The sequence below is a fragment of the Anguilla anguilla genome, chromosome 3 (assembly GCF_013347855.1).
Source record: "Anguilla anguilla isolate fAngAng1 chromosome 3, fAngAng1.pri, whole genome shotgun sequence".
Taxonomy (NCBI): domain Eukaryota; kingdom Metazoa; phylum Chordata; class Actinopteri; order Anguilliformes; family Anguillidae; genus Anguilla; species Anguilla anguilla.
In genome coordinates, this window is record NC_049203.1 from 10,186,271 (window position 1) to 10,212,226 (window position 25,956).

The window sequence follows — 25,956 nt, forward strand, 5'->3', positions numbered from 1 at the left end:
GTGAATAAAGAGAACAGAATCAGGATTGCTTCTGGGAGGGGGGGGGGGGGGTCTTTGGTTCAAACATCACAGTCATTTCACAGGGAAGAGGTGTCCCTGACCCAATACTCCCATCAGTCCAGACTTAAGACAGGCATGCAGAGGCAATCAGTGCAGAATAACCCCACCCCCAGCTGTCAGTCAAGTCAATAATCAGGCATGGCTACAGAAAGAATCACCATCGATAAACTGACATGCTTTAGGACTACATGGTGACAGGGTGGGAGAAGTGATGTCAGGTGATGCACTTTTATCCATCCCCCTGCACTGAGGAGGGAGGGCGAATCACACAACTCCATGTACCAGGAATCAAACAAATCGATAAACCAACAGGGACTGGATTACTGTGACTAAACTGTCCAATAGCAGTGCTGAAGGCAAACATTAGCGATCATGCACCTAACAAAGTGGGGATTTTTGTCTTCTGTGTGGATGCAGAGGTTACAAGGTGGGCGCGGTTCTGTGTTCTGCGCTGGTGCTCGTGTCTAGGACTCCAGGGAGAGAGCAGACAGGAGGGCAGCAGTCAAAGAGGGCCTACCTCAAATCTCGTCCCAATCTGGGCTACCATTTAAGTACCATTTAACCCGGGGCCTCTGCCAAACAAACCACACGTTGTCATTATTACTCTGCAGCAGGGCAGCCAATACACCCCCTATTTATGTAACCTCCAAATAGCAGCACGGGGACTGCCCTTCGGTTCTGCGGAACTGAACTTGACTCCCCTGTGTGTGTGCCTGTGTATTTATGAGGGGAGAGGAACGTAGGTATATCAGCACAGGACAGTGGACAGTTTGTCCAGGCCATTTGTAGATGGACACTGGGACTACCGGGGGTCTCAGACGGACAGAAGTCCCCCAGACCTGGAAGTAATTAATCCCAGATTTCAGTTTGAAATTTGGACAAAAAAAAAAACAGCACCAACGACCAAAACAAGACAGAAACAAAATACTCATTGCCGTCACATCATTCATGGCTCCTAAAGACTCAGATTCAGCATTACCTCCAGCTGTGGAAGGGGGTTCCTTTCATTTTGAGTACTTCAAACAGAAAAAGAAACAGGTATTTCAATGTTTATATATTTAACAGTGCACACAAAGGGAGCTTCCCTGATTTTCTGAAATTCCTCAGTGACACAGAAGTTCAGACATATAAAAAATCTCAATGGAATAAGTCATCTTAAAAGAGCACAAAACATTAGAGTCTATCCATAACATTGCAGGGATTAGCCAGAGTGTCCAACAGACTAAAGGATTTAGCAACATAATGTGTAACAGTACAAGAGTTACCCACAGTTTCAGTAACATGACAGATTACCTACATCATTAACATTACAGAGGGTAACTACTGTATCAGGAATATTAAGTACACTACTAATAGCATTGCAAGGGGTTAGTTACAAAATTATTAACATGCCATGGGTTAGTTACAATATTAATAGCACTGCAGTGATTATTTATATAAAAAAATGCATTTCAAGACTGCAGCAGGTGCCAGTGAAATACACTAATCAACAATCTTTTTGGTATGACCTTAGACAAGTCACAGTAACCCTGACAACAGACCAGTCCCGGCAGGACCTGAGTAATGAGCAAGGATCCAGGAAGGTTTAATATAAAGAGCACTATATCCTCTGACTATCTAACAATGAAGAACATCCCAAAAAAATCATTACTCTTAGCATAAGCATTGTTGTGTTTTGGAAAATACTGTGATAGTTTTAATTTAAGTAAGAATTATAAAAGAACAAAAAGTAAAACACTTGAATGGGTTCACCAAATGTCAGCCCTGGAGGGAAGGAATTAAGTGTGAGCAACATAACTTCCAAGATATTCATAACCATGCTGCACACACACGCAAACACACACTCGCACGCACAAACGCACATGCACACGGAAACACGCACACAAACACATAAATTAATGCCCCTTTACGCACACACGCACACACACGGACAAAAGAAACGTAAACAATTCACACAACTAGGTTATAGGTATTACACACTTACCTTTCATCCCAAAGGTTTTTGAGTAATAACAGTATGCATTAAATATGAACATTCTATCTGATCAGTGATTTTTAGGCTAATTAAACAGGCCTACACTCTGTAGTGTGTTCTACACTAGAACGCTGAGTGAAAAGTAGCATTGTGGATTTGCCAAAAATTGAAAGTATTTTTTTCTAAAGTACTTTCAATTTGTTACAAATATGAGAAAATATACATACATTGTTACTAAGGTAGTTCATGCTTAAATGTAAACACTGGTTTTAAATTGGCTCATAAATGAATAAACCAAACCAGCAAAGGACATATATCATACCACTCAAAGGGACAGGGAATAAATACTGTATTTTTGGAGTCTGATATCTTTTTATCCATCCACTCATCTGTTTTTGAGAGGAAAAAATATGTGGCAATTGAACCATTAGCTGTTGAGTTCCATGATGTCAGGCTCAATGTTAGAAACACCAAAAATTATATAAATAGCTGCAGCGTGAAGGTGTGGAAAAATATGTTCTATTCAACACTATTAAAAAATAGTCTGTGATATCTGTTTAAAAAATGTATTACACGCAGGGGTTAAATTGGGGGTGGACGCGTCCACCCACCTTTGGTAAATAAATAAATTATTTTGACCGGCAGTTTTACAAATAACTATGACAATCCAGTCCATTTTTCGTATGCTCCAGTCCATGTGTTCCCCCTAGCCAGTTACTCGCTCAACCAATCAAAAATCCAAATTAAAAAAAAAACTCAGGAGGAACAGTCGTTTATACAGACAGGCACAGAAAGAAAAATATCATTGATTGTCTTGATTGTTTGGAAGCGGATGCGGTAGGTTTCATTAACATGAAATTTCATCTATGCAACATTTTAAAGAGAGATGAATAAACAGCCCCAACGAACAGCTATTATTAACGGCAACTTTGATTGCTTGAGCAAAGTCAGCAGGTTGCTGGTCAGCAGAGAGCTAGGATTGAATATTTCCCACATACATAAAGTTTTATTCAGCGGTGACTGGTGAGCTGAAAATCGGTGGGGCACAAAACTTTCATTTAAGCTAATCATTGATCTCATCCTGTTGTCATTAGTAATTTATTTATTTTTTTATTATCAAGCGTGCCAACGATCGGACTAATCAAATGGCAAGTAGCCTAACACACAGTGTCTTCATACCGTGTTAGGGGCATTAAATCATAAATTCAATTTATCTGTTAAAAATCAGTTTTAATCAACACGTAGTCTACACTTAACAAACAAGATACACCAGTCTGTTATCTACCGTGTTAGCTTTTAGAATAACCAGCAAAAACAAAACCTGCACTTCAATTTTGATTATTTTAGTGGGTAAAAAAATTCTCAGTATTATTGACACTCAATAAACTTGAAATATTTTATGTAAAAGCTTGCATCAATAGTATACATTCTTTTTAAAACATTGTTTTCCTTATTACAATTATGTACACAATACATTAAAGATACAACTATTTTGAGCTGAGATTGGTTTGTACCTTTTTTCACCCACCTCCCACCAGATCTCACGGTCCACCCACTTCCCAAATCCCAATTTAACCCCTGATTACAAGGTAATAAAAGAGCCTTGCGATAGATGCAAGAGAAAAATTAAAAACATGCTCCTGTTTGTCCATATATAGAGAGATTAAAACATTTATTTCCCATTCTGTCCAATTATTCCCATTATTTCCAATTATGTTTTTTTATTTTAAAAGGAGGTTGAACAGCCCACCTTCCTTTTTTATTGTATTTTTTCCCCACTTAATTCAAATGGGAGAAAAGGGGTTTCATACAGATATGGAACCACTGGACATAGAGTAACATGGTAAGGCAATGAGCCCACAGCCACACAGGAGGCCTGAAAGTTATGGGTCTGAGAGTTATGGACTGAACCACATAGCAAAATGGTAAATTGACTGCATTTATCCAAAGCAATTGATGCCTCTCATTTACCCATTCACACACTCACACACCAACGGTGAAAGGCTGCCATGCAAGGTACCAATCAGCTCGTAGGGAGCAATTAGGGGTTAGGTGTCTTGCTCAGGGACACTTTGACACACCCAGGGCAGGGGATCGAACCTCCTGAGCTATGTCACCCCCATAGTGTCACCCTTATGTAATCTGACAAGGCATTTTTTTCTTTAAATTTCGGAAACTTGACAAAGTTTAAAGTGCGTGCGTGTGTGTGTGTGTGTGTCAGAATTGACCTGTCATGTATGTACAAGATTACAACAGGGGAAAATAAGGGACACTGTGTGTTCTGCCAGAGGGAGAAATATTAATGGTATTCTGGGGGGCTTGGGTAATTAATAATCAATACTGAAACGGAGGTATTTTCAATATAGTATTTCAAGAATATATTTGACTTGAAATTTTGAACTGTTGACCAAGACAGTACTGTTTGAAAGGGGGAGCAATCAAAGAGCATTCTATCTGCCCATGCAAAAATACAGAATAATAATAACAGACAAACTGGCATACAATTCTTAGCCCTATTAACCCTTAGCAATAATATCACAAACCGGAAATCCCCTGTCCACAAGCTATGAAAAGGAGAGTAGGGTGTGACCAACATTTGAAAAACATAATACTTCATAATCTCAGTTTTAGAAATTAATAAGAATTAATTAAAATGAATAACACCAATACACAAAGAAAAACAAACTACTGCTTACTTCCATTTGCAAGTCCAAGATAAAATTAAGTTTGGAAACGATGTAACCACCACTCTTCGGTATAGGCTGTCTAATCACCATTTTTCCTTCCCTTGTCTCCGCTAAAAACAATCTGTACCAGAACGCCTCGTTGGACACCAGAATGGAATCTGCTACAGTAGAGCTCCTCTGGCTAACGACGCTGTTTCGGCAGGGAGGGGTCGGGTTTAGGCTTGGCGGGTTTAGGCTTCTGACACTTCAGCACGACGGTTATCAATATGGTCATCAATAACAGAAATGACACAGATCCCAAACCAATCAACAAGTACAGATTTAAGTATGAAAAGGTATCATATTCCAAAGGAATTTCGGAAGTTTCAGAAAAGGCCTTAACGACGTGCTCCACCGTTGATAATGTAATGGTAACTGTAGCAGAACGTGCCGGATCTCCATTGTCCTTGGCAATGACGACCAGTCGTTGATGATGGGGATCTCTGTGACTGAACATTCTCATTGTCCGGATTTCTCCGTTGTACTGGTCCAGGCTGAATAAAGTCGCGTCTGGAACCTGTAGAAACTGGTATGTGACCCGGGAGTTCTGCACAGAGTCAGAATCAATGGCGATTACTTTGGCTATCAAGTGCCCTTTGTCTGTGGATCTTGGGATCACTTCCTCAACCACAGAGCCGTGCGCCCGCCATGGAGACACTATGAGTGGGGTGTTGTCATTCTGATCCAGAATGACGATGTGGACAGTAACATTACTGCTGAGTGGAGGGACACCCGAATCTCTGGCTTCAATGTGGAAAAGGAACTCTTTTTCTCTCTCGTAGTCAAACGTTTTTAGTGCGTAAAGATCTCCATTCTCTGGGTTAATGGAAAAGAGCATGGACATTGATGTGTTCGCGATTTCCTTTTCAATTATGAAATAAACTAGATACTGGTTTTCATGGAAGTCTGGGTCAAACGCAGTAACCGAACTCAGAAGTAATCCAGGTGAGTTGTTTTCCAATACTGGGATGGTATAGAAGGATTTTGCAAACCGGGGCGCGTTGTCATTAACGTCCAAGAGTTCCAAAGTGATTGTTTTGTTATCAGACAAAGGTGGGGATCCCCTGTCTCTGACGGTTAAAGTGATGTCATACTCTGGGACTCTCTCACGATCTAAGGGTTCCGTGACAACCAAATCGTAATGACTTTCTGACGACTTCTGTAGAGAAAATGGCAACTGTTCGTTGATTGTAATTTCGATTCGACCGTTCTCGCCAGAGTCCCGGTCACTTACACTTATTAGAGCAATTACAGTACCTAAGGCAACACTTTCTTTGATAGAACCCTGAAACGATTTGATGGTAATTGTGGGGTAATTGTCATTCATGTCAGTAACAAAAATAATTAATTTAGAGTTCGTTGACAACTGGATGTGACCTTTATCTTTGGCTTCCACATGAATTTCGAATACTTTTGTTTCTTCATAATCTATTTCCCCTTTAACTCTTATCTCACCATTATCAGGATTTAAATAAAAAACGTCTTTCGCCATCTCGGAGGTGTATAGAGTAAACGTATATACAATTTCTGCATTTGGACCCTCATCTATGTCTGTAGCATTCAATTTTATGATTAGACTCCCTATAGGGGAATTTTCCGTTATGTTCACGGTATAAAGATCTTGATCAAACTGAGGGGTGTTGTCATTCGTATCCATAACTTGAACTGTAATGCTGGTGGTGCCAGAACGAGCGGGAACTCCGCCATCTATTGCGGAGAGTATCAGATTATGTACAGCCTGCTTCTCTCGGTCTAAAGGCTTTTTCAAAATTAGATCTGCAAATTTAGAACCGTCTCTTCCCGTCTGAATTTCGATTTTAAAATGATCGCTCTCACTAAGAGAGTATGTTTTAACGGAATTCGAACCAACATCAGGATCCACAGCATTCGTAATAGAAAACCTCTCTCCTGGAGTAGCCGACTCTGAAATGTCCAGTTGTATCCGGTCGCGTCTAAAATGTGGAGCGTTGTCGTTGATATCCGTTATTTCCAATTCGATGTGAAATATACGTAGTGGATTCTGTATAATCACATCCAGTTTCAGAAAGCAGGAAGTCTTAGTTATGCACAAGGACTCTCGGTCTATCTGCTCTCCAATGTACAGCTCGCCTGTGTCTTTGTTGACCTCGAGGTATTTTTTGTTGTCGATTATATCAAGTCTTATTTCGCGTTCAGGCAAAGAACGGATGTTTATAGCCAGGTCTGTGGCTAAATTTGCGACAACAGATCCCTCCTCCATTTCTTCGGGAATAGAATAATGAGTGACCGAGAATGTCGCCTTCCATACGCCTAGAAAAACGATGAGAAGCGCAACATACCTTTTGATTGAGAAGGAAAGAAGCATCATTTGGCCGGATGTGGGTGAAAACGGAAACGTCGAGTGAATCAACCGATCAACCGAACTGACATACGGGAAACAATCTCTCTGGAAATATTACTGGGAAGGGAATCCGAAAGAAATTTCAAAATAAGAGAAGGCGGAGACTGATCGCAGGATGCTTGCTCGATTTCCTGGTAATCTGAACGCTTTTAAAATCGGTGAACAGCGCCACTGTGCGCACAAAAATGTCCTAAGAAGGATGCAAATTCCCACATTACATTATATTACATTACACTGCAGGCATTTAGCAGACGCTCTTATCCAAGGCGACTTACAAAACTTTTTTTTTTTTTTTTTTACATAGCATTTACATTGTATCAAATTATACAGCCGGATATATAATGAAGCAATGCAGGTTAAGTACCTTGCTCAAGGGTACGCCGTCATTGTTCTACCGGGGAATCGAACCTGTGACCTCATAACGTAGCAAACCAACATCAATACAAATATACCTTTAATAAAATATGAAAAAAGCAAGGACTGTCATTACCCGCCAGAAAAAAACAAGAAATATAAACACTGTGTTAACTCTGTCCGGATCTAAATACAAACCAAGAAAAAATCAGGCGGATTTACTAAAAACTTAATGGTCAAAAATGTAATGGGTAGACATTATTACCTGCAGAGTTGACGCTGCTGACTCGCTAGTCTCTGTCAGACCAGTGCTCCTGGGAATACTGGAAACGATGTAACCACCACTCTTCGGTATAGGCTGTCTAACCACCACCTTCCCCTTCCTCGTCTCCGCTAAAAACAAGCTGTACCAGTACGCATCGTTGGACACCAGGGTGGAATCCGCTACAGTAGAGCTCCTCTGGCTAACGACGCTGTTTCTGCAGGGAGGGGTCGCTTTGGTGGGCTTCGGTTTCTGACACTTCAGCACGATGGTTACCAATATTGTCATTAACAGAAGAAATGAAACGGAGCCCAAACCGATTAACAAATATAGGTTTAAGTCCGAAAATATATCATATTCCAAAGGAATTTCAGACGTCTCGGAAAATGCTTTAACAACGTGTTCCACCGTAGATAACTTGATGGTAACTGTAGCAGAGAGAGCCGGATCTCCATTGTCCTTGGCAATGACGACCAGCCGTTGATGACGGGGATCTCTGTAACTAAACATTCTCATTGTCCGGATTTCTCCGTTGTACTGATCCAGGCTGAATAAAGTCGCGTCTGGAACCTGTAGAAACTGGTATGTGACTCGGGAGTTCTGCACAGAGTCAGAGTCAATGGCGATCACTTTAGCAATCAGGTGTCCTTTGTCGGTGGATCTTGGGATCACTTCCTCAACCACAGATCCGTGCGCCCGCCACGGAGAGACTATGAGTGGCGTGTTGTCATTCTGATCCAGAATAATGATGTGGACAGTAACATTACTGCTGAGTGTAGGGACACCAGAATCTCTGGCTTCAATGTGGAAAAGGAACTCTTTTTCTCTCTCGTAGTCAAATGTTTTCAGTGCGTAAAGATCTCCATTCTCTGGATTAATGGAAAAGAGCATCGACATTGACGTGTTTACAATTTCCTTTTCTATAATGAAATAAACAAGATACTGATTTTCGTGAAAATCTGGATCAAATGCTGTGAGGGAACCAAGCAGTGATCCAGGCGCGTTATTTTCTACAACAGGGATGGTGTAGAATGACTTTGGGAACTGTGGTGCGTTGTCATTAACATCCAGGAGTTCGACGGTTATTGTTTTGTTATCAGACAAAGGGGGAGTACCCCGGTCTGTGGCGATAACTGTGATGTCATATTCTGCAGTCGTTTCTCGATCCAAAAGCTCTGAAACTGTCAACTCATAAAGGCTTTCAGACGAAGCATTAAGCGCAAATGGAAACAGGTCGCATATCGCAAGATCTACCATTCCACTACTCCCAGAATCCCTATCGCTTACACTCACGAGGGCTATTACTGTACCAACTGGTACATTCTCTTTAATTACATTATTGAAAGATTTGATGGTGATCTCAGGATAGTTGTCATTCACGTCAGTCACAAACACCATAACCATACACTGTCCAGACAGCGGTTGTTGCCCATTGTCCTTCGCCTGAATATGCATCTCCAGAATTTTTATTTCTTCGAAATCAATCACATCTTTAACTTGTATTTCTCCTGTTTTTGGATTTAAGGAGAACATTTCCTGTGTTTTCTCAGAAGTGTAGAATGTAAAAGAGTATATTATATCTGCATTTGAGCCCTCGTCTAGATCCGTAGCATTCAGCTTCAATACCTGTGTTCCTATTGGGGAGTTTTCCGAGATATTAACCGAATAAACCTGATGGTCAAACTGAGGGGCGTTGTCATTCGTATCCAGCACGCGCACAATGATGCTGGCGGTGCCGGAACGAGCAGGGACTCCGCCGTCTACGGCAGTGAGTATTAGATTATGTACTGCCTGCTGTTCTCGATCTAAAGCCTTCTTCAAAACCAAATCTGCATACTTGGCTCCATCGCTTCCCGTTTGTATCTCAATAGCAAAATGTTCGCTCTCACTCAGATCATAAGTGCTAATGGAATTCTCACCAGCATCTGGATCAACCGCATTTGTAAGCGAAAATCTCTCTCCTGGCGTCGCCGATTCCGAAACGTCTAACTGTAATTTATCCCTTCGGAAAACTGGAGCGTTGTCGTTGATGTCCGTAATTTCCAGTTCAATATAAAATATTCTCAACGGATTTTCGATAAAAACATCCATTTTAAGGATGCAAGACATTTTATTCGTGCATAGATATTCCCTGTCCATCTTATCTATAATGTAAAGTTCCCAAGTGTCTTTGTTGACCTCCAGATATTTTTTGCTTGTCGACATTTCAAGGCGCATTTTTCGCTGAGACAGAGCATCTACACCCAGCCCCAAATCAACGGCCAAGTTCGCAACAACGGACCCCACCTTCATTTCCTCGGGAATGGAGTAGCGAGTGACAGAAAATGCTACACTCCAAGTCAGCGGAAAAACAATGGAAAACAAAACGTACCTTTTCTGTGCAGACACAGAGACCTTCGATTCCATTGTTAACGTAAGGACTTAAATAGCCTACACCCAACAAAACGAATTAATGCTCAACGCACTTAAAAGTGAACATCTGCCACAATTATCTGTCAGTGGATCGAAAGGAATATGGCCACAAAATTGAACAAATAAAAGAAAATGTAGAGGAAGGTTCTTTCACGGACAGCGTCAATGCTTCTTTCTCACTTCTGATTTCCTGCCTGCCTTCTCTATGGTCATCTAAAGGATGCGTCTTGCGAGTCAACAGCGACGCTGTGCGCACGATATGGTAAGGTTCACTTTTAAATTAAAAAGTAAAGCAAATTCTCAAGTCAACCACTGATAATATTCATTATGTTAAATAATAATTGTAATAAACCGAGATAAAAGTAATGCCGACTATTAATTTTAAATCTATTTTTTTTCGGTCTTTTTTGTCAGAAGCCAGCTTTGGCTAAATGAATACGTAAACATATAAATACATTTCAATATATAAACCACCATAATTGCTTTATATAAAATGACATGTTTAAATGCATTAATTACCTAAAATGTGTACACACATATTGTGAATGCTGAATAACAGACTGTCCTCAAAACATTTCTGAACAAAAATATTCTGATTCAGCATATTAATTGAACCTCAACAGATAACATGTTCGATTCAAGTTGGGCAGTGAAGCCAATCACCGAGAAACGGATCTGATACGAATTCATATAGCAGAGTCATATAGTCGTAGACAATATGTTCCAGTTGATTATATGCTTACTGTCCTAATACTGAACCTGTAGTTAATATGACTACAATCATATAGTTACCAGCTGAATGTTCTTCAATAATTTTTTTCTTTTAGCAATTAAGAATATATTTATGTCAACAGAAGTTCTGAAATATTATTATACACTCTAAGCATTTTTTGTAAATGACACAGTATATTACAGTATATTGTGCAGTATCATACTGTGAAATTATTTTACTCTTAACTACTGTGAATGGCAATGCATTATGGGCAACCATTTATAGACATGGGATACAGAATTATTACTTTCATTGTGGAACCATTCACAGTGAATGTTTTGACTGCAAAAAAAAAACTGGCCAATGATGAAAATCAAAGTTTCTGAAAAGCTGATGAGGCAGAAGAAGTGTTCCTCAAAGGTCCACATCAGCTGTCAGACCGGACAAATAGTCCAAAAGACAGCAGCATTCCTGAATCCCCATGTGGTATCCCAATTCATTAGAGAATGATAGGACTTTCATTTGCAAATGTATTACTGTTTTGCTTTTGTATGCATGAATAGGCTATGAGCAAATCCAGTAAACCTTTTATTTATTTCACATAAAATAATCTTGTTTGATTACAATGAGCTATTACAGTGTCATACTCTGCACTTGCAGTAAAGTAATGATTACTGTATTTTACATTATAGTAATAACACTCAAATAATTTAGAATAACGTACTGGCAAGTTATTGCAATTTTCAAGGGAACTTTTTTTTTTACAATGCATACAGTGGACATTTCTTAATTTACACTCAAATTCACTTTAAACTTCCAAAAATGTGTTTAATCTTTTCTTAATACCCCCTCACACTCCAACCCACACCCCTAGTCACATTTGGTCCACCAAATGTTAATACATGGTTACAGCCTTGTTAGAAATTATAATAAAGAGCTATCTTACCTGCAGAGTAGAAGCTGCTGAACCGCTAGTTTCTGTCAGGCCAGTGCTCCTGGGAATACTGGAAACGATGTAACCACCACTCTTAGGTATAGGCTGTCTAATTACCACCTTTCCCTTCCTCGTCTCCGCTAAAAACAAGCTGTACCAGTACGCATCGTTGGACACCAGGGTGGAATCTGCTACAGTAGAGCTCCTCTGGCTAACGACGCTGTTTCTGCAGGGAGGGGTCGCCTTGGTGGGCTTCGGTTTCTGACACTTCAAAACGATGGTCACCAATATTGTCATCAACAGAAGAAATGACACAGAGCCTAAACCGATTAACAAATACAGATTTAAGTCTGAAAATATATCATACTCCAAAGGAACTTCAGACGTTTCAGAAAATGCTTTAACAACGTGCTCCACCGTTGATAGTTTGATGGTAACTGTAGCAGAAAGAGCCGGATCTCCATTGTCCTTGGCAATGACGACCAGCCGCTGGTGACGGGGATCTCTGTAACTGAACATTCTCGTTGTCCGAATTTCTCCGTTGTACTGATCCAGGTTGAATAAAGTGGCGTCTGGAACTTGTAAAAACTGATATGTGACCCGGGAGTTCTGCACAGAGTCTGAGTCAATGGCGATAACTTTGGCTATCAGGTGTCCTTTGTCAGTGGATCTTGGGATCACTTCTTCAACCACAGAGCCGTGAGCCCGCCATGGAGAGACTATGAGTGGGGTGTTGTCATTCTGATCCAGAATGACGATGTGGACAGTGACATTACTGCTGAGTGGAGGGACACCCGAGTCTCTGGCTTCAATGTGGAAAAGGAACTCTTTTTCTCTCTCGTAGTCAAACGTTTTCAGTGCGTAAAGATCACCGTTCTCTGGATTGATGGAAAACAGCATCGACATTGACGTGTTCATGATTTCCTTTTCTATTATAAAATAAACTAAATACTGATTTTCATTGAAATCTGGATCAAAAGCAGTGACCGAACTCAACAATGACCCCGGTGCGTTGTTCTCTATAACTGGGATGGTGTAGAACGACTTTGGGAATTGTGGCGCGTTGTCATTAACATCCATAAGTTCCAACGTGATGGTTTCGTTATCTGACAAAGGAGGTGTCCCTCTGTCCGTCACTGTTAAAATTATGTTATACTCCGGAACTACCTCACGGTCCAACGATTCTGAAACTACCAGTTCGAAATCTCTGTCTGATGACTTGTTAAGCACAAAGGGCAACTGCTCGTTAATTGAGAGGTCTACCTTCCCATTGTCGCCGGAGTCTCTATCACCAATTCCAACGAGGGCTATTACTGTGCCTACAGGAACGGTCTCTTTAACTCTGCTTCTAAGGGATTTAACAGTGATCTCGGGGTAGTTATCATTGACATCTTCCACATACACCATCACTGTGCACTGTCCGGACAGCGGTTGATGTCCATTGTCCTTAGCCTGAATATGCATTTCCATGATTTTTATTTCTTCGAAATCAATCACATCGTTAACTTTTATTTCTCCTGTATTTGGATTTAAAGTAAACATATCTTGTGTTTTCTCAGAAGTGTACAGCGTGAAGGAATACAATATCTCTGCGTTTGAGCCCTCGTCTGAGTCTGTAGCATTTAACTTCAGCAACAGCGTTCCTATCGGGGAATTTTCTGTCATATTGACCGAATACACCTGGTGGTCAAACTGAGGGGCGTTGTCATTCGTATCCAAAACCCGCACAATGATGCTAACTGTACCGGATCGGGCCGGGACTCCACCGTCTACAGCGGTGAGTATCAGATAATGCACCGCCTGCAGTTCTCTGTCCAAAGCCTTTTTGAGAACCAATTCAACATATTTAGTGCCGTCGCTCCCCGTCTGAATTTCAATATTAAAACTGTCGCTCTCACTCAGCGTGTAGGTTTTAATGGAGTTACTACCGACGTCTGGGTCGACTGCATTGTTTAAAGAGAATCTTTCTCCTGGTAAAGCAGATTCAGATATATCCAAATGCATGGTTTCTCTTCGAAAACTAGGCGCATGGTCATTAATGTCTAAAATTTCAAATTCGATATTAAATATTCTTACCGGATTATCGATAGTCACATCCATTTTAAGAAAGCAAGATGATATCTTTATATTACATAGCTGTTCCCTGTCTATCTTCTGTAAGACATACAATTCTCCTGTTTCTTTGTTAACGCCCAGGTATTTTTTACTGTGTAAAATATCTAGTTTTAGTTTACGTTCAGCTAGACTTCCAGGGCTAAGACCCAGATCGCCAGCCAAATTTGCAACAACGGATCCCTCCTCCATTTCTTCGGGGATAGAATAGCGAGTCACTGAGGAGGCGATTCTCCACGTCGCATAGAATACAAAGAAAACCAAGACATACCTTGCCGCCGGCGCAACGCAATGCATTGCCATTGTAGCATGGAAATATTTATTCCAAAAAACTAAATCAAAACAGTGAATATTTCCTTACGTCAATATCTGTTCCATTTGCGCGTGATCATTCAGGTCGCAGTAATAGCGTACAGTGATATTGTGGTATAAAGGATCAAGCAGACAGAGCTGCTTCAGCAGATATCGCAGAGCACTTATGTCAGTAGAGGAAAACTGTCATGGCTTCCTCTTAGCTGTTAGTCTGTGCCATATCTGAGGGAACAGCGACACGGTGTGTAAAATGCGTCTAATGATACAAATGCGAAAAACTCAGGTTATCAAAAAATATGTCATCTTTTATTTCTATTTCAAAAACATGTAGTGCATGTATGTTGGAAATTTTGTATTTTAAAAACACGGTGTGCCCTGTTCTTTAAAATACGTCAATTTAAAATACACAAAGAAATGGGTAAGACAGTTGAAGATTTATATGAAGTAAATCATTTTACTAATGTCTACAAAACTTTGGCTCATCCTCACCCACTGCCTCCAGGAAGAAAGGCTACAATACTACAGTTCACGTAAATATGACATATTTACCGAGAAGTAAATTATATAAAAGTAAAATTTGTATGACTTTCACAAAATATAATTTTAGGAAGAGTGGCATAATATGTAATCTCTGGTATTCATGACGAATTAGAACTATCGAAAATGTTCAGGATTTCAGAAGTAAGTAACGCAATGGAAAACAATCTTACATAGTAATTAGGATAAAATATATGCCAGCAGTTAGGTGACGTCATTTTATCTATATTACTCAAATACAAAAGTTGCTTTTAAACAATTTAAAGAAATGTAAAAAGTCTGAATCAACAAGAATGTCACTAAACGATATTCGCTGTTAATTTATTGAAAACTATGTTGAAGTCTGTAAACTAAACAGAGTTCATGAGCAACTCTGCTGCTATACACATATTTCAGTTGTACATATGTAACACGCAGCGAATGAATCATTAATCCGTTATGATAAAAGTAAAGTGCTATCATACCTGTAGGGTAGAAGCTGCTGAGTCACTAGTTTCTGTCAGACCAGTGCTCCTGGGAATACTGGAAACGATGTAGCCACCACTCTTCGGTATAGGCTGTCTAATCACCACCTTTCCCTTCCTCGTCTCGGCTAAAAACAAGCTGTACCAGTACGCATCGTTGGACACCAGGGTGGAATCTGCTACAGTAGAGCTCCTCTGGCTAGCGACGCTGTTTCTGCAGGGAGGGGTCGCCTTGGTGGGCTTCGGTTTCTGACACTTCAGAACGATGGTCACCAATATTGTCATCAATAGCAAAAATGAAACAGACCCTAAACCGATCAAAAGATACAGGTTTAAGTCTGAAAATATATCATACTCCAAAGGAACTTCTGACGTTTCAGAAAACGCTTTGACGACATGCTCCACTGTAGATAACTTGATGGTAACTGTAGCAGAGAGTGCAGGATCTCCATTGTCCTTGGCAATGACGACCAGCCGCTGATGACGGGGATCTCTGTAACTGAACATTCTCATTGTCCGAATTTCTCCATTGTACTGGTCCAGGCTGAATAAAGTGGCGTCTGGAACCTGTAGAAACTGGTATGTGACTCGGGAGTTCTGCACAGAGTCAGAGTCAATTGCGATCACTTTGGCTATCAGGTGTCCTTTGTCAGTGGATCTTGGGATCACTTCTTCAATCACAGAGCCGTGCGCCCGCCATGGAGAGACTATGAGTGGGGTGTTGTCATTCTGATCCAGAATAATGATGTGGACTGTGACATTACTGCTGAGTGGAGGACTGCCCGAGTCCCTGGCTTCAATGTGGAAAAGAAACTCTTTCTCTCTTTCATAATCAAAAGTTTTTAGTGCGTAAAGATCGCCGTTCTCTGGATTGATGGAAAACAGCATCGACATTGAAGTGTTCACTATTTCCCTTTCTATGATAAAATAAACTAAATACTGATTTTCATTGAAATCGGGATCAAAAGCAGTGACGGAACTCAACAATGACCCCGGCGCATTGTTCTCTATAACAGGGATGGTATAAAACGAATTTGGGAATTGTGGCGCGTTGTCATTAACATCCAGAAGTTCTAACGTGATGGTTTCATTATCTGACAAAGGAGGTGTCCCTCTGTCCGTCACAGTTAAAATTATTTTATACTCTGGAACTACCTCACGGTCCAATGATTCTGAAACAACCAGTTCGTAATCTCTCTCTGATGACCTGTTGAGCAAAAAGGGTAACTGCTCGTTAATTGAGAGGTCAACCTTCCCATTGTCCCCTGAGTCTCTGTCACTAATTCCAACGAGGGCTATGACTGTGCCTACAGGAACGGTCTCCTTCACTCTGCTTCTAAGGGATTTAACGGTGATCTCCGGGTAGTTATCATTCACATCTTCCACGTATACCATCACTGTACACTGTCCGGACAGCGGTTGATGTCCATTGTCCTTTGCCTGAATATGCATTTCCAGGATTTTTATTTCCTCAAAATCAACCATGTCTTTCACCTTAATTTCTCCAGTATTTTGATTTAAAGAAAACATATCCTGCGTTTTCTCAGACGTGTATAGTGTAAAAGAATATACGATCTCTGCGTTTGAACCCTCATCTAAGTCTGTAGCATTCAGCTTCAACAACAGTGTTCCTATCGGCGAATTTTCCGTCATATTAACCGAATAAACCTGGTGGATAAACTGAGGTGCGTTGTCATTCGTATCCAACACGCGCACAATGATGCTAGCTGTACCGGATCGCGCAGGGACTCCGCCGTCTACAGCAGTGAGTATTAGATTATGTACGGCCTGCTGCTCTCTGTCCAAAGCCTTTTTTAAAACCAATCCAACGTATTTAGTGCCGTCGCTCCCCGTCTGAATCTCAATATTGAAAGTGTCGCTCTCACTTAGCGTGTATGTTTTAATGGAGTTACGACCTACATCTGCATCGACTGCATTGTTTAAAGAGAATCTTTCTCCTACTAAAGCAGATTCAGATATATCCAAATGCATGGCTTCTCTACGAAAACGAGGCGCGTGATCATTAATGTCTAAAATTTCAAATTCGATATTAAATATTCTTATCGGATTTTCAATGGTCACATCCATTTTAAGAAAACAAGATGACGACGTTTTCGACGGGCAAAGGTATTCCCTGTCTATTTTTTCTAAAATAGACAAATCTCCCGTGTTTTTGTTAAAGCCAAAATATTTTTTACTATGTAAAATGTCTAATTTCAACTCACGCTCAGCTAGACTGCCAGCGCTAAGTCCTAAATCACCAGGTAAATTCGCAACCACGGAACCCTCCTCCATTTCTTCAGGGATAGAATAGCGAGTGACTGCCCAAGCAATTCTCCACGTCGCCGAGAATACAAAGAAAACCAAGGCATACCTTGCGCAATGCACTGCCATCATTGCAGCTGGGAAATATATCCTCCAAAAGGAACAACGAAATCATATAACGTTTCCGTGCAGCAAGACCTGTTAAATGTTCGGGCAGCAGCCCTGGATCAAAGAGATATTGGCATATAAAGAATAATATAGACAGAGCAGTTTCAGAAGAAACCGCAGCGCGACTTTGTCCCGGCACAACTGTCATGGCTTCCCTTCAAGTGCAGATATGTAGCTACAATTTATGAGGCAACAGCGACACAGTGTGTGAAAAAGCACCTAAAGACGCAAAGGCAAAAACTCCAATCTTCATGAAGATGTATAGATTATATGTCATTCCAAAAAAAATGAGACGTATTTATATTGGGAAATAAATATTTTAGAACATGGTGTGGCCTGCCCGATGACTGAAATATGTCACCTATACTTCTAAAGTGCAATGAAAACGAGTTTGACAGCCGAAGGTAGATAAACTCAAGGAAATAAGTCGTTATATCTAAAACGTCGGACTACACTTACCCCTGATCCAAGGACCAAAGCCTTAAAATGGTTTAATACGCGCGCGCGCGCACACACACACACACACACACACACACACACACAGCGATGGACAACTTGAATGATTTGTTCTCAGTTGTAAAGCCAACAACGTAATGGAAAACAAACAACACTTGCCGCAGCCTACGTAGGCTACTACTTAGTGATTTCAATGCAGGGAAATGACATTTAAAAACGTCGAATGTCAATATGTCGGTTTTACTCGATTAATCCAATAACTGAAAAATAAATCCCATCAAAACAGTGCTAGAAAACAGAATGTGCCTTACAGTGTAAGTACAATATTGCTGCTACCTATGAGAACACAGAGAATGCAGCTTTTTCTAATAGTTTCTACAAACATTTGCCGTATAGAGAAAAATATAAGCCAGAACACAATGAAATTACCTAATATTCTCTGTACTGACCAAATACTACCACCGTTCTGGAAGACACATTCTATAACATTGAAAATAAAAATGAGGAGACTTATCCAACAAGAACGGGCCTTAACAATATTCACTACTGGTTTACGAAGAATTTTGTAGTTTGTAAATTAAACGAGATCAATGAGTAATGCAGTTGCTTTATTTATATGTAAATTGCAATACTTTACAGTAAAGCAAGTAAATAAGTATTTTCCCATTTGAAATTACAATGAAGTAAATGCCATCTTACCTGCAGAGTAGAAGCAGCTGATTCGCTAGTTTCAGTAAGGCCAGTGCTCCTGGGAATACTGGACACGATGTACCCACCACTCTTAGGTATAGGCTGTCTAACCACCACCTTTCCCTTTCTCGTCTCTGCTAAAAACAAGCTGTACCAGTACGCATCGTTGGACACCAGGGTGGAATCTGCTACAGTCGAGCTCCTTTGGCTAACGACGCTGTTTCTGCAGGGAGGGGTCGCCTTGGTGGGCTTCGGTTTCTGACACTTCAGCACGATGGTCACCAATATTGTCATCAATAGCAAAAATGACACAGAGCCCAAACCTATCAACAGATACAGGTTTAAGTCTGAAAATATATCATACTCCAAAGGAACTTCTGACGTTTCAGAAAACGCTTTAACTACATGCTCCACTGTAGATAACTTGATGGTAACTGTAGCAGAGAGAGCAGGATCTCCATTGTCCTTGGCAATGACGACCAGCCGCTGATGACGGGGATCTCTATAACTGAACATTCTCATTGTCCGGATTTCTCCATTGTACTGGTCCAGGCTGAATAACGTGGCGTCTGGAACCTGTAGAAATTGGTATGTGACCCGGGAGTTCTGCACAGAGTCTGAGTCAATGGCGATAACCTTGGCTATCAGGTGCCCTTTGTCAGTGGATCTTGGGATCACTTCCTCAACCACAGAGCCGTGCGCCCGCCATGGAGAGACTATAAGTGGGGTGTTGTCATTCTGATCCAGAATAATGATGTGCACAGTGACATTACTGCTGAGTGGAGGATTACCCGAGTCTCTGGCTTCAATGTGGAAAAGAAACTCTTTCTCTCTTTCATAATCAAAAGTTTTCAGTGCGTAAAGATCGCCGTTCTCTGGATTGATGGAAAACAGCATCGACATTGAAGTGTTCACTATTTCCCTTTCTATGATAAAATAAACTAAATACTGATTTTCATTGAAATCGGGATCAAAAGCAGTGACCGAACTCAACAATGACCCCGGTGCGTTGTTCTCTATAACTGGGATGGTATAAAACGACTTTGGGAATTGTGGCGCGTTGTCATTAACATCCAGAAGTTCCAACGTGATGGTTTCATTATCTGACAAAGGAGGTGTCCCTCTGTCCGTCACTGTTAAAATTATTTTATACTCCGGAACTACCTCACGGTCCAATGATTCTGAAACAACCAGTTCGTAATCTCTCTCTGATGACCTGTTGAGCAGGAAGGGCAACTGCTCGTTAATAGAGAGGTCAACCTTCCCATTGTCCCCCGAGTCTCTGTCACCAATACCAACGAGGGCTATCACTGTGCCTACAGGAACAGTCTCCTTCACTCTGCTTCTAAGGGATTTAACAGTAATCTCGGGGTAGTTATCATTCACATCTTCCACGTATACCATCACTGTACACTGTCCGGACAGCGGTTGATGTCCATTGTCCTTTGCCTGAATATGCATTTCCAGGATTTTTATTTCCTCAAAATCAACCACGTCTTTCACCTTAATTTCTCCAGTATTTTGATTTAAAGAAAACATGTCCTGCGTTTTCTCAGACGTGTATAGTGTAAAAGAATATACGATCTCTGCGTTTGAACCCTCATCTAAGTCTGTAGCATTCAGCTTCAACAACAGTGTTCCTATCGGGGAATTCTCCGTCATATTAACCGAATAAACCTGGTGGATAAACTGAGGGGCGTTGTCATTCGTATCCAACACGCGCACAATGATGCTAGCTGTACCGGATCGCGCAGGGACTCCGCCGTCTATAGCAGTGAGTATTAGATTATGTACAGCCTGCTGCTCTCTGTCCAAAGCCTTTTTTAAAACCAATCCAACGTATTTAGTGCCGTCGCTCCCCGTCTGAATCTCAATACTGAAACTGTCGCTTTCACTCAGCGTGTAGGTTTTAATGGAGTTACTACCGACATCTGCATCGACTGCATTGTTTAAAGAGAATCTTTCTCCTGCTAAAGCAGATTCTGAGATGTCCAAATGCATGGTTTCTCTTCGAAAATGAGGCGCATGGTCATTAATGTCTAAGATTTCAAATTCGATATTAAAAATTCGTATTGGGTTTTCAATAGTGACATCCATTTTAAGAACACATGAGGATGTCTTTGAGGGGCATAGGTATTCCCTGTCTATCTTCTCTAAAACAGACAGTTCTCCCGTTTCTTTATTAAATCCGAAATATTTTTTACTGTGTAAAATATCCAATTTTAGTTTACGTTCAGCTAGATTGCCAGCGCTAAGACCCAAATCGTTAGCTAAATTAGCAACCACGGATCCCACCTCCATTTCTTCAGGGATAGAGTAGCGAGTGACTGCCGAGGCAATTGTCCATGTCGCCAATATCACAAAGAAAACCAGGACATACCTTGCTGCCATCGTATCCGGGATATGGTTATGTCCTCCAAAATGAAAAATCAAACCATAAAATGTTCCCGTAGAGTAAGACCTATCTTAAATCTGCGCGTGAATGTCCAGGCCGCAGTCCTGGAGTACTGAAGGTGATATTGTGATTTAAAGGATCATGCAGACAAAAACGCTTTAGAAGAAACCGTAGCGCAGCTCTGTCCCGACACAACTGTCATGGCTTCCCTTCAAGTGCAGACACGTTGTAACCATTTATGAGGCAACAGCGACACAGCGTGTAAAAACACACCTAATGATAAAAGGCAAAAACCCCAGTCTTCAAGATGTCCAGATTTTCTGTCATTCCAAAAAAATGAGATGCTTTGGTATTTGAAAAGAAATATTTAAAAAAGTGGTGTAGCCTAGCCCATGACAGAAAATACATCACAGGCTTCTAGTGCACCACGAAAGCGGTCGTAACAGGCAGAGGTGGGTAAGCAAATGGAAATTATTCATGTTACATCTCTAAAACTTCGGATTACCTTAAACCCTGCTCCAATAGGACCAAAGGGATAAAACACTCTGTTTTATAATCACACTCACACACACACACACACACACACACACACACACACAGCGTATAGTCTTGTATTTTTTCACACACAGACAATATAGTTTGTGTGTAGAATTACTGTATACGAAATTATATATTATAAAAATGAACAGCATTAACATAATATAATTTAAGGAAATATAATAGGTTATCTGATAAGTTCAGAAATGAAAAACCTGAATAAGTTCTCAATTGTAAATTCGATAACGTAATGGAAAACAAACACTTGCCTTATGTGCTACTCAGTGATTTCAATGTGGGGATATGGCGTTTAAAAACTTTAAATGCCAAAATGTCTGTTCATCTCGATTAAGGTAACAACTAAACACTAAATCCGATCAAAACAGGACTGGAAAACAAAATGTGATTTGTAGTTTAAGCACAATATTGCAGCTACAGACGAAATAACAGGGAATGATGCCTATTCTGATAGCTTCTGCAGTCATTTATATAGGGTATAATATAAACCAAAACACAATGAAATTACGTAATTGTCTCTGGACTGCCCAAATACAATAACGGTTCTGCGAGACATTTCTTTAACAATAAAAATAAAAAAGGAGTCTAACTCAACGAGAACTGTTCTTAATAATAATCACTGTTGGATTACTTCGAAGTTGTTGATCGAGTTAGTAAATAAAAGATGTAAATCAGTAATACTATTTAGTTATTTAAATTTAAGTTGTAATAGTTTACACGAAACTAAGTGAATAACTATGTTTCCTTTAAATAAATTACAGTAAAACAAGAAGCATCTTACCTGCAGAGTAGAAGCTGCTGATTCGCTAGTTTCAGTAAGGCCAGTGCTCCGGGGAATACTTGAAACGATGTAACCACCACTCTTCGGTATAGGCTGTCTAACAACCACCTTTCCCTTCCTCGTCTCCGCTAAAAACAAGCTGTACCAGTACGCATCGTTGGACACCAGGGTGGAATCTGCTACAGTCGAGCTCCTCTGGCTAACGACGCTGTTTCTGCAGGGAGGGGTCGCCTTGGTGGGCTTCGGTTTCTGACACTTCAGCACGATGGTTACCAATATTGTCATCAATAGTAGAAATGACACAGAACCCAAACCTATCAAAAGATACAGGTTTAAGTCTGAAAATATATCATACTCCAAAGGAACTTCTGACGTTTCAGAAAACGCTTTAACTACATGCTCCACCGTAGATAACTTGATGGTAACTGTAGCAGAGAGAGCAGGATCTCCATTGTCCTTGGCAATGACGACCAACCGCTGATGACGCGGATCTCTGTAACTGAACATTCTCATTGTCCGGATTTCTCCATTGTACTGGTCCAGGCTAAATAACGTAGCGTCTGGAACCTGTAGAAATTGGTACGTGACCCGGGAGTTCTGCACAGAGTCTGAGTCAATGGCGATCACTTTGGCTATCAGGTGTCCTTTGTCTGTGGATCTTGGGATCACTTCTTCAACCACAGAACCGTGAGCCCGCCATGGAGAGACTATGAGTGGGGTGTTGTCATTCTGATCCAGAATAATGATGTGGACAGTGACATTACTGCTGAGTGGAGGGACACCCGAATCTCTGGCTTCAATGTGGAAAAGGAACTCTTTCTCTCTCTCGAAATCAAAAGTCTTTAGTGCGTAAAGATCACCGTTTTCAGGATTAATGGAAAACAGCATCGACATTGAAGTGTTCACGATTTCCCTTTCAACGATGAAATAAACTAAATACTGGTTTTCATTGAAATCTGGATCAAACGCAGTCACTGAACTCAACAGTGATCCAGGAGCATTGTTCTCCATCACTGGGATGGTGTAGAACGACTTTGGGAACTCTGGCGCGTTGTCATTAACATCCAGGAGTTCCAACGTGACGGTTTCATTATCTGACAAAGGAGGCGTCCCTCTGTCCGTCACTGTTAAAATTATGTTATACTCCGGAACTGTCTCACGGTCCAAAAATTCTGAAACAACGAGTTCGTAATCTCTCTCTGATGATTTGTTTAGTATAAAAGGCAATTGTTCGCTAATAGAGAGGTCAACCATCCCATTGTCGCCGGAGTCTCTGTCACTTACTCCAACGAGGGCTATTACTGTGCCTATAGGAATGGTCTCCATCACTTTGCTCCTAATTGATTTAACGGTGATCTCGGGGTAGTTATCATTAACATCTTTTACATATACCATCACTGTACACTGTCCGGACAGCGGCTGATGTCCTTTGTCCTTCGCCTGAATATGCATCTCCAGGATTTTTATTTCCTCAAAATCAACCACGTCTTTTACCTTAATTTCTCCTGTATTTTGATTTAAAGAAAACATGTCCTGCGTTTTCTCAGACGTGTATAGTGTAAAAGAATATAAGATCTCTGCGTTTGAGCCCTCATCTAAGTCTGTTGCATTTAGCTTCAACAACAGTGTTCCTATCGGGGAATTTTCCGTCATATTAACAGAACAAACCTGGTGGTCAAACTGAGGGGCGTTGTCATTAGTATCCAAAACGCGCACAATGATGCTGGCTGTACCGGATCGCGCAGGGACTCCGCCGTCCACAGCCGTGAGTATTAGATTATGTACAGTCTGCTGTTCTCGATCTAAAGCTTTGCGCAAAACCAAGTCCACATATTGAGTTCCGTCGCTGCCCTTCTGAATTTCGATATTGAAATGGTCGCTCTCACTCAGTATGTATGTTTTAATTGAATTAGCACCGACGTCTGGATCTACGGCGTTATTTAAAGAGAATCTTTCTCCGGATAATGCTGATTCCGATATATCAAGATGCATTGTTTCTCTTCGAAAACTAGGTGCATGGTCATTAATATCTAAGATTTCTAATTCGATATTAAATATTCTAATCGGATTTTTGATCGTCACTTCCATTTTAAGCAAACAAGAGGATAAGAAAATAGTCTTCATGGGACATAAGTATTCCCTGTCTATCTTCTCTAAAACATACAGCTCTCCCGTTTCTTTGTTAAAGGAAAAATACTGTTTATTATGTATAACATCTAATTTTAGCTCACGTTCAACTAGAGTGTTTGCGCTAAGACCTAAATCGCCAGCTAAATTAGCAACTACGGACCCCTCCTGCATTTCCTCGGGGATAGAGTACCGAGTAACTGACGAGGCAATTCTCCACGTCGCAGAGAATACAAAGAAAACCACAACATACCTTACTGCCTGTCCCGTATAATGTGTTGCCATCGTCGAATAAAATATATTCTCCAAAAGGAAAATACAAATCAATGTCTGTATCCGTAAAAGAAAGTGACCGATGATATATTCGCGAGCGAGTATTCGGGCCGTGACACACGAGCAAAGCGCAATTTAATATTTAAAGGATCCAGCAGGCAGAAATCCTCCAGCATGAACTGCTGCGCGCCTCAAACCCTGAATAACTGTAATGGCTTCCTTCTAGATAGAGATATTGGGTCATTTATGAGGAAACAGCGACACAGTGTGTAAAATGTGTGTTTAAAGATAGTTACAAATGTGGAAAAACCCAGCCCTAATGAGCAACGGCAGATATTATCTTATTCCAAAAACGAGCGGTGTGTGCTTTAAAATGTCCAACACGTCAAGAAGGCAGATGTGACACAGGCAAATACAAATATTTAAACTAGGCCAAATAGGCTACTTCAGAGCCTGTCTACATCCACTCCCCTGCACCAATGACCAAATGCTTACTTGTTTTGTTGACAGAAATATGTCATAATTGCTGTATAAGAAATAACTTTATGGCCACTTGAAAGGCCAAAACTCCCAATAATTATAGACATGTAATATTTGTTTGTACAGTTTCATTATGACGAGGTTTAATGATCAAATATGAATTTAATTCTAACATCAGTAAAGAAAAATAAAGCCTTACTTGCATTGTGTACTCGGCAATTATTCAAAATAATTCAAACATACTGTAGTTAGGCCAACATCAGTCTTGGTAAAATACTTTGAATGTCAAAATTCATTGCTATTTCACCTCAAAATTATAAAATCCCCCTAACCTCCGGAGATACAAGACTGAAAAGCAGTATCTACTTTATTTCTAAAAACATTTTTAAGAAGTTCATTACAAAGACAAACCAAAAACACAGAAACATGCCCCAGTCTGACAAATTGCGTCCATTGACTGTAGGAAGCGCACCAGGACAGTATGAAATTTCTTATTTTGGAATAAACTTGACCTGACAAGTACAGC

General features: G+C 40.6%; 3 protein-coding genes across 6 annotated transcripts in view; all 3 read right to left on the reverse strand.

Annotated features, from left to right (window-relative positions):
- The window catches only part of LOC118222692 (protocadherin alpha-C2-like), a 35,699-nt gene that overhangs the window by 3,256 nt on the left and 6,487 nt on the right, over window positions 1-25,956 (reverse strand). Inside the window, exon 1 of one of the 3 annotated variants that reach the window (XM_035408463.1) lies at window positions 15,241-18,822. The exons of 1 other annotated variant lie outside the window; for it this stretch is intronic. In XM_035408463.1, the coding sequence (XP_035264354.1) occupies window positions 15,241-17,637 (2,397 nt within the window). In that variant the 5' untranslated portion in view covers window positions 17,638-18,822. One more of the 3 variants, XM_035408462.1, reaches the window with a different exon arrangement.
- LOC118222693 (protocadherin alpha-C2-like) lies at window positions 5-25,159 on the reverse strand. 2 transcript variants are annotated; one of them, XM_035408464.1, is made up of 2 exons: window positions 22,551-25,159; window positions 5-1,076 (listed from the first exon to the last, which is right to left on the reverse strand). In XM_035408464.1, the coding sequence occupies exons 1-2, from the start codon at window positions 24,960-24,962 to the stop codon at window positions 1,065-1,067; spliced, it is 2,424 nt and encodes an 807-aa protein (XP_035264355.1). In that variant the 5' UTR covers window positions 24,963-25,159; the 3' UTR covers window positions 5-1,064. The 2 variants fall into 2 exon arrangements, with proteins under 2 accessions (XP_035264355.1, XP_035264356.1); XM_035408465.1 differs by lacking the exon at window positions 22,551-25,159 and adding an exon at window positions 7,761-11,821.
- Window positions 3,728-7,725, reverse strand: LOC118222695 (protocadherin alpha-C2-like). Its single transcript, XM_035408467.1, has one exon. The coding sequence runs from the start codon at window positions 7,106-7,108 to the stop codon at window positions 4,904-4,906; it is 2,205 nt and encodes a 734-aa protein (XP_035264358.1). The 5' UTR covers window positions 7,109-7,725; the 3' UTR covers window positions 3,728-4,903.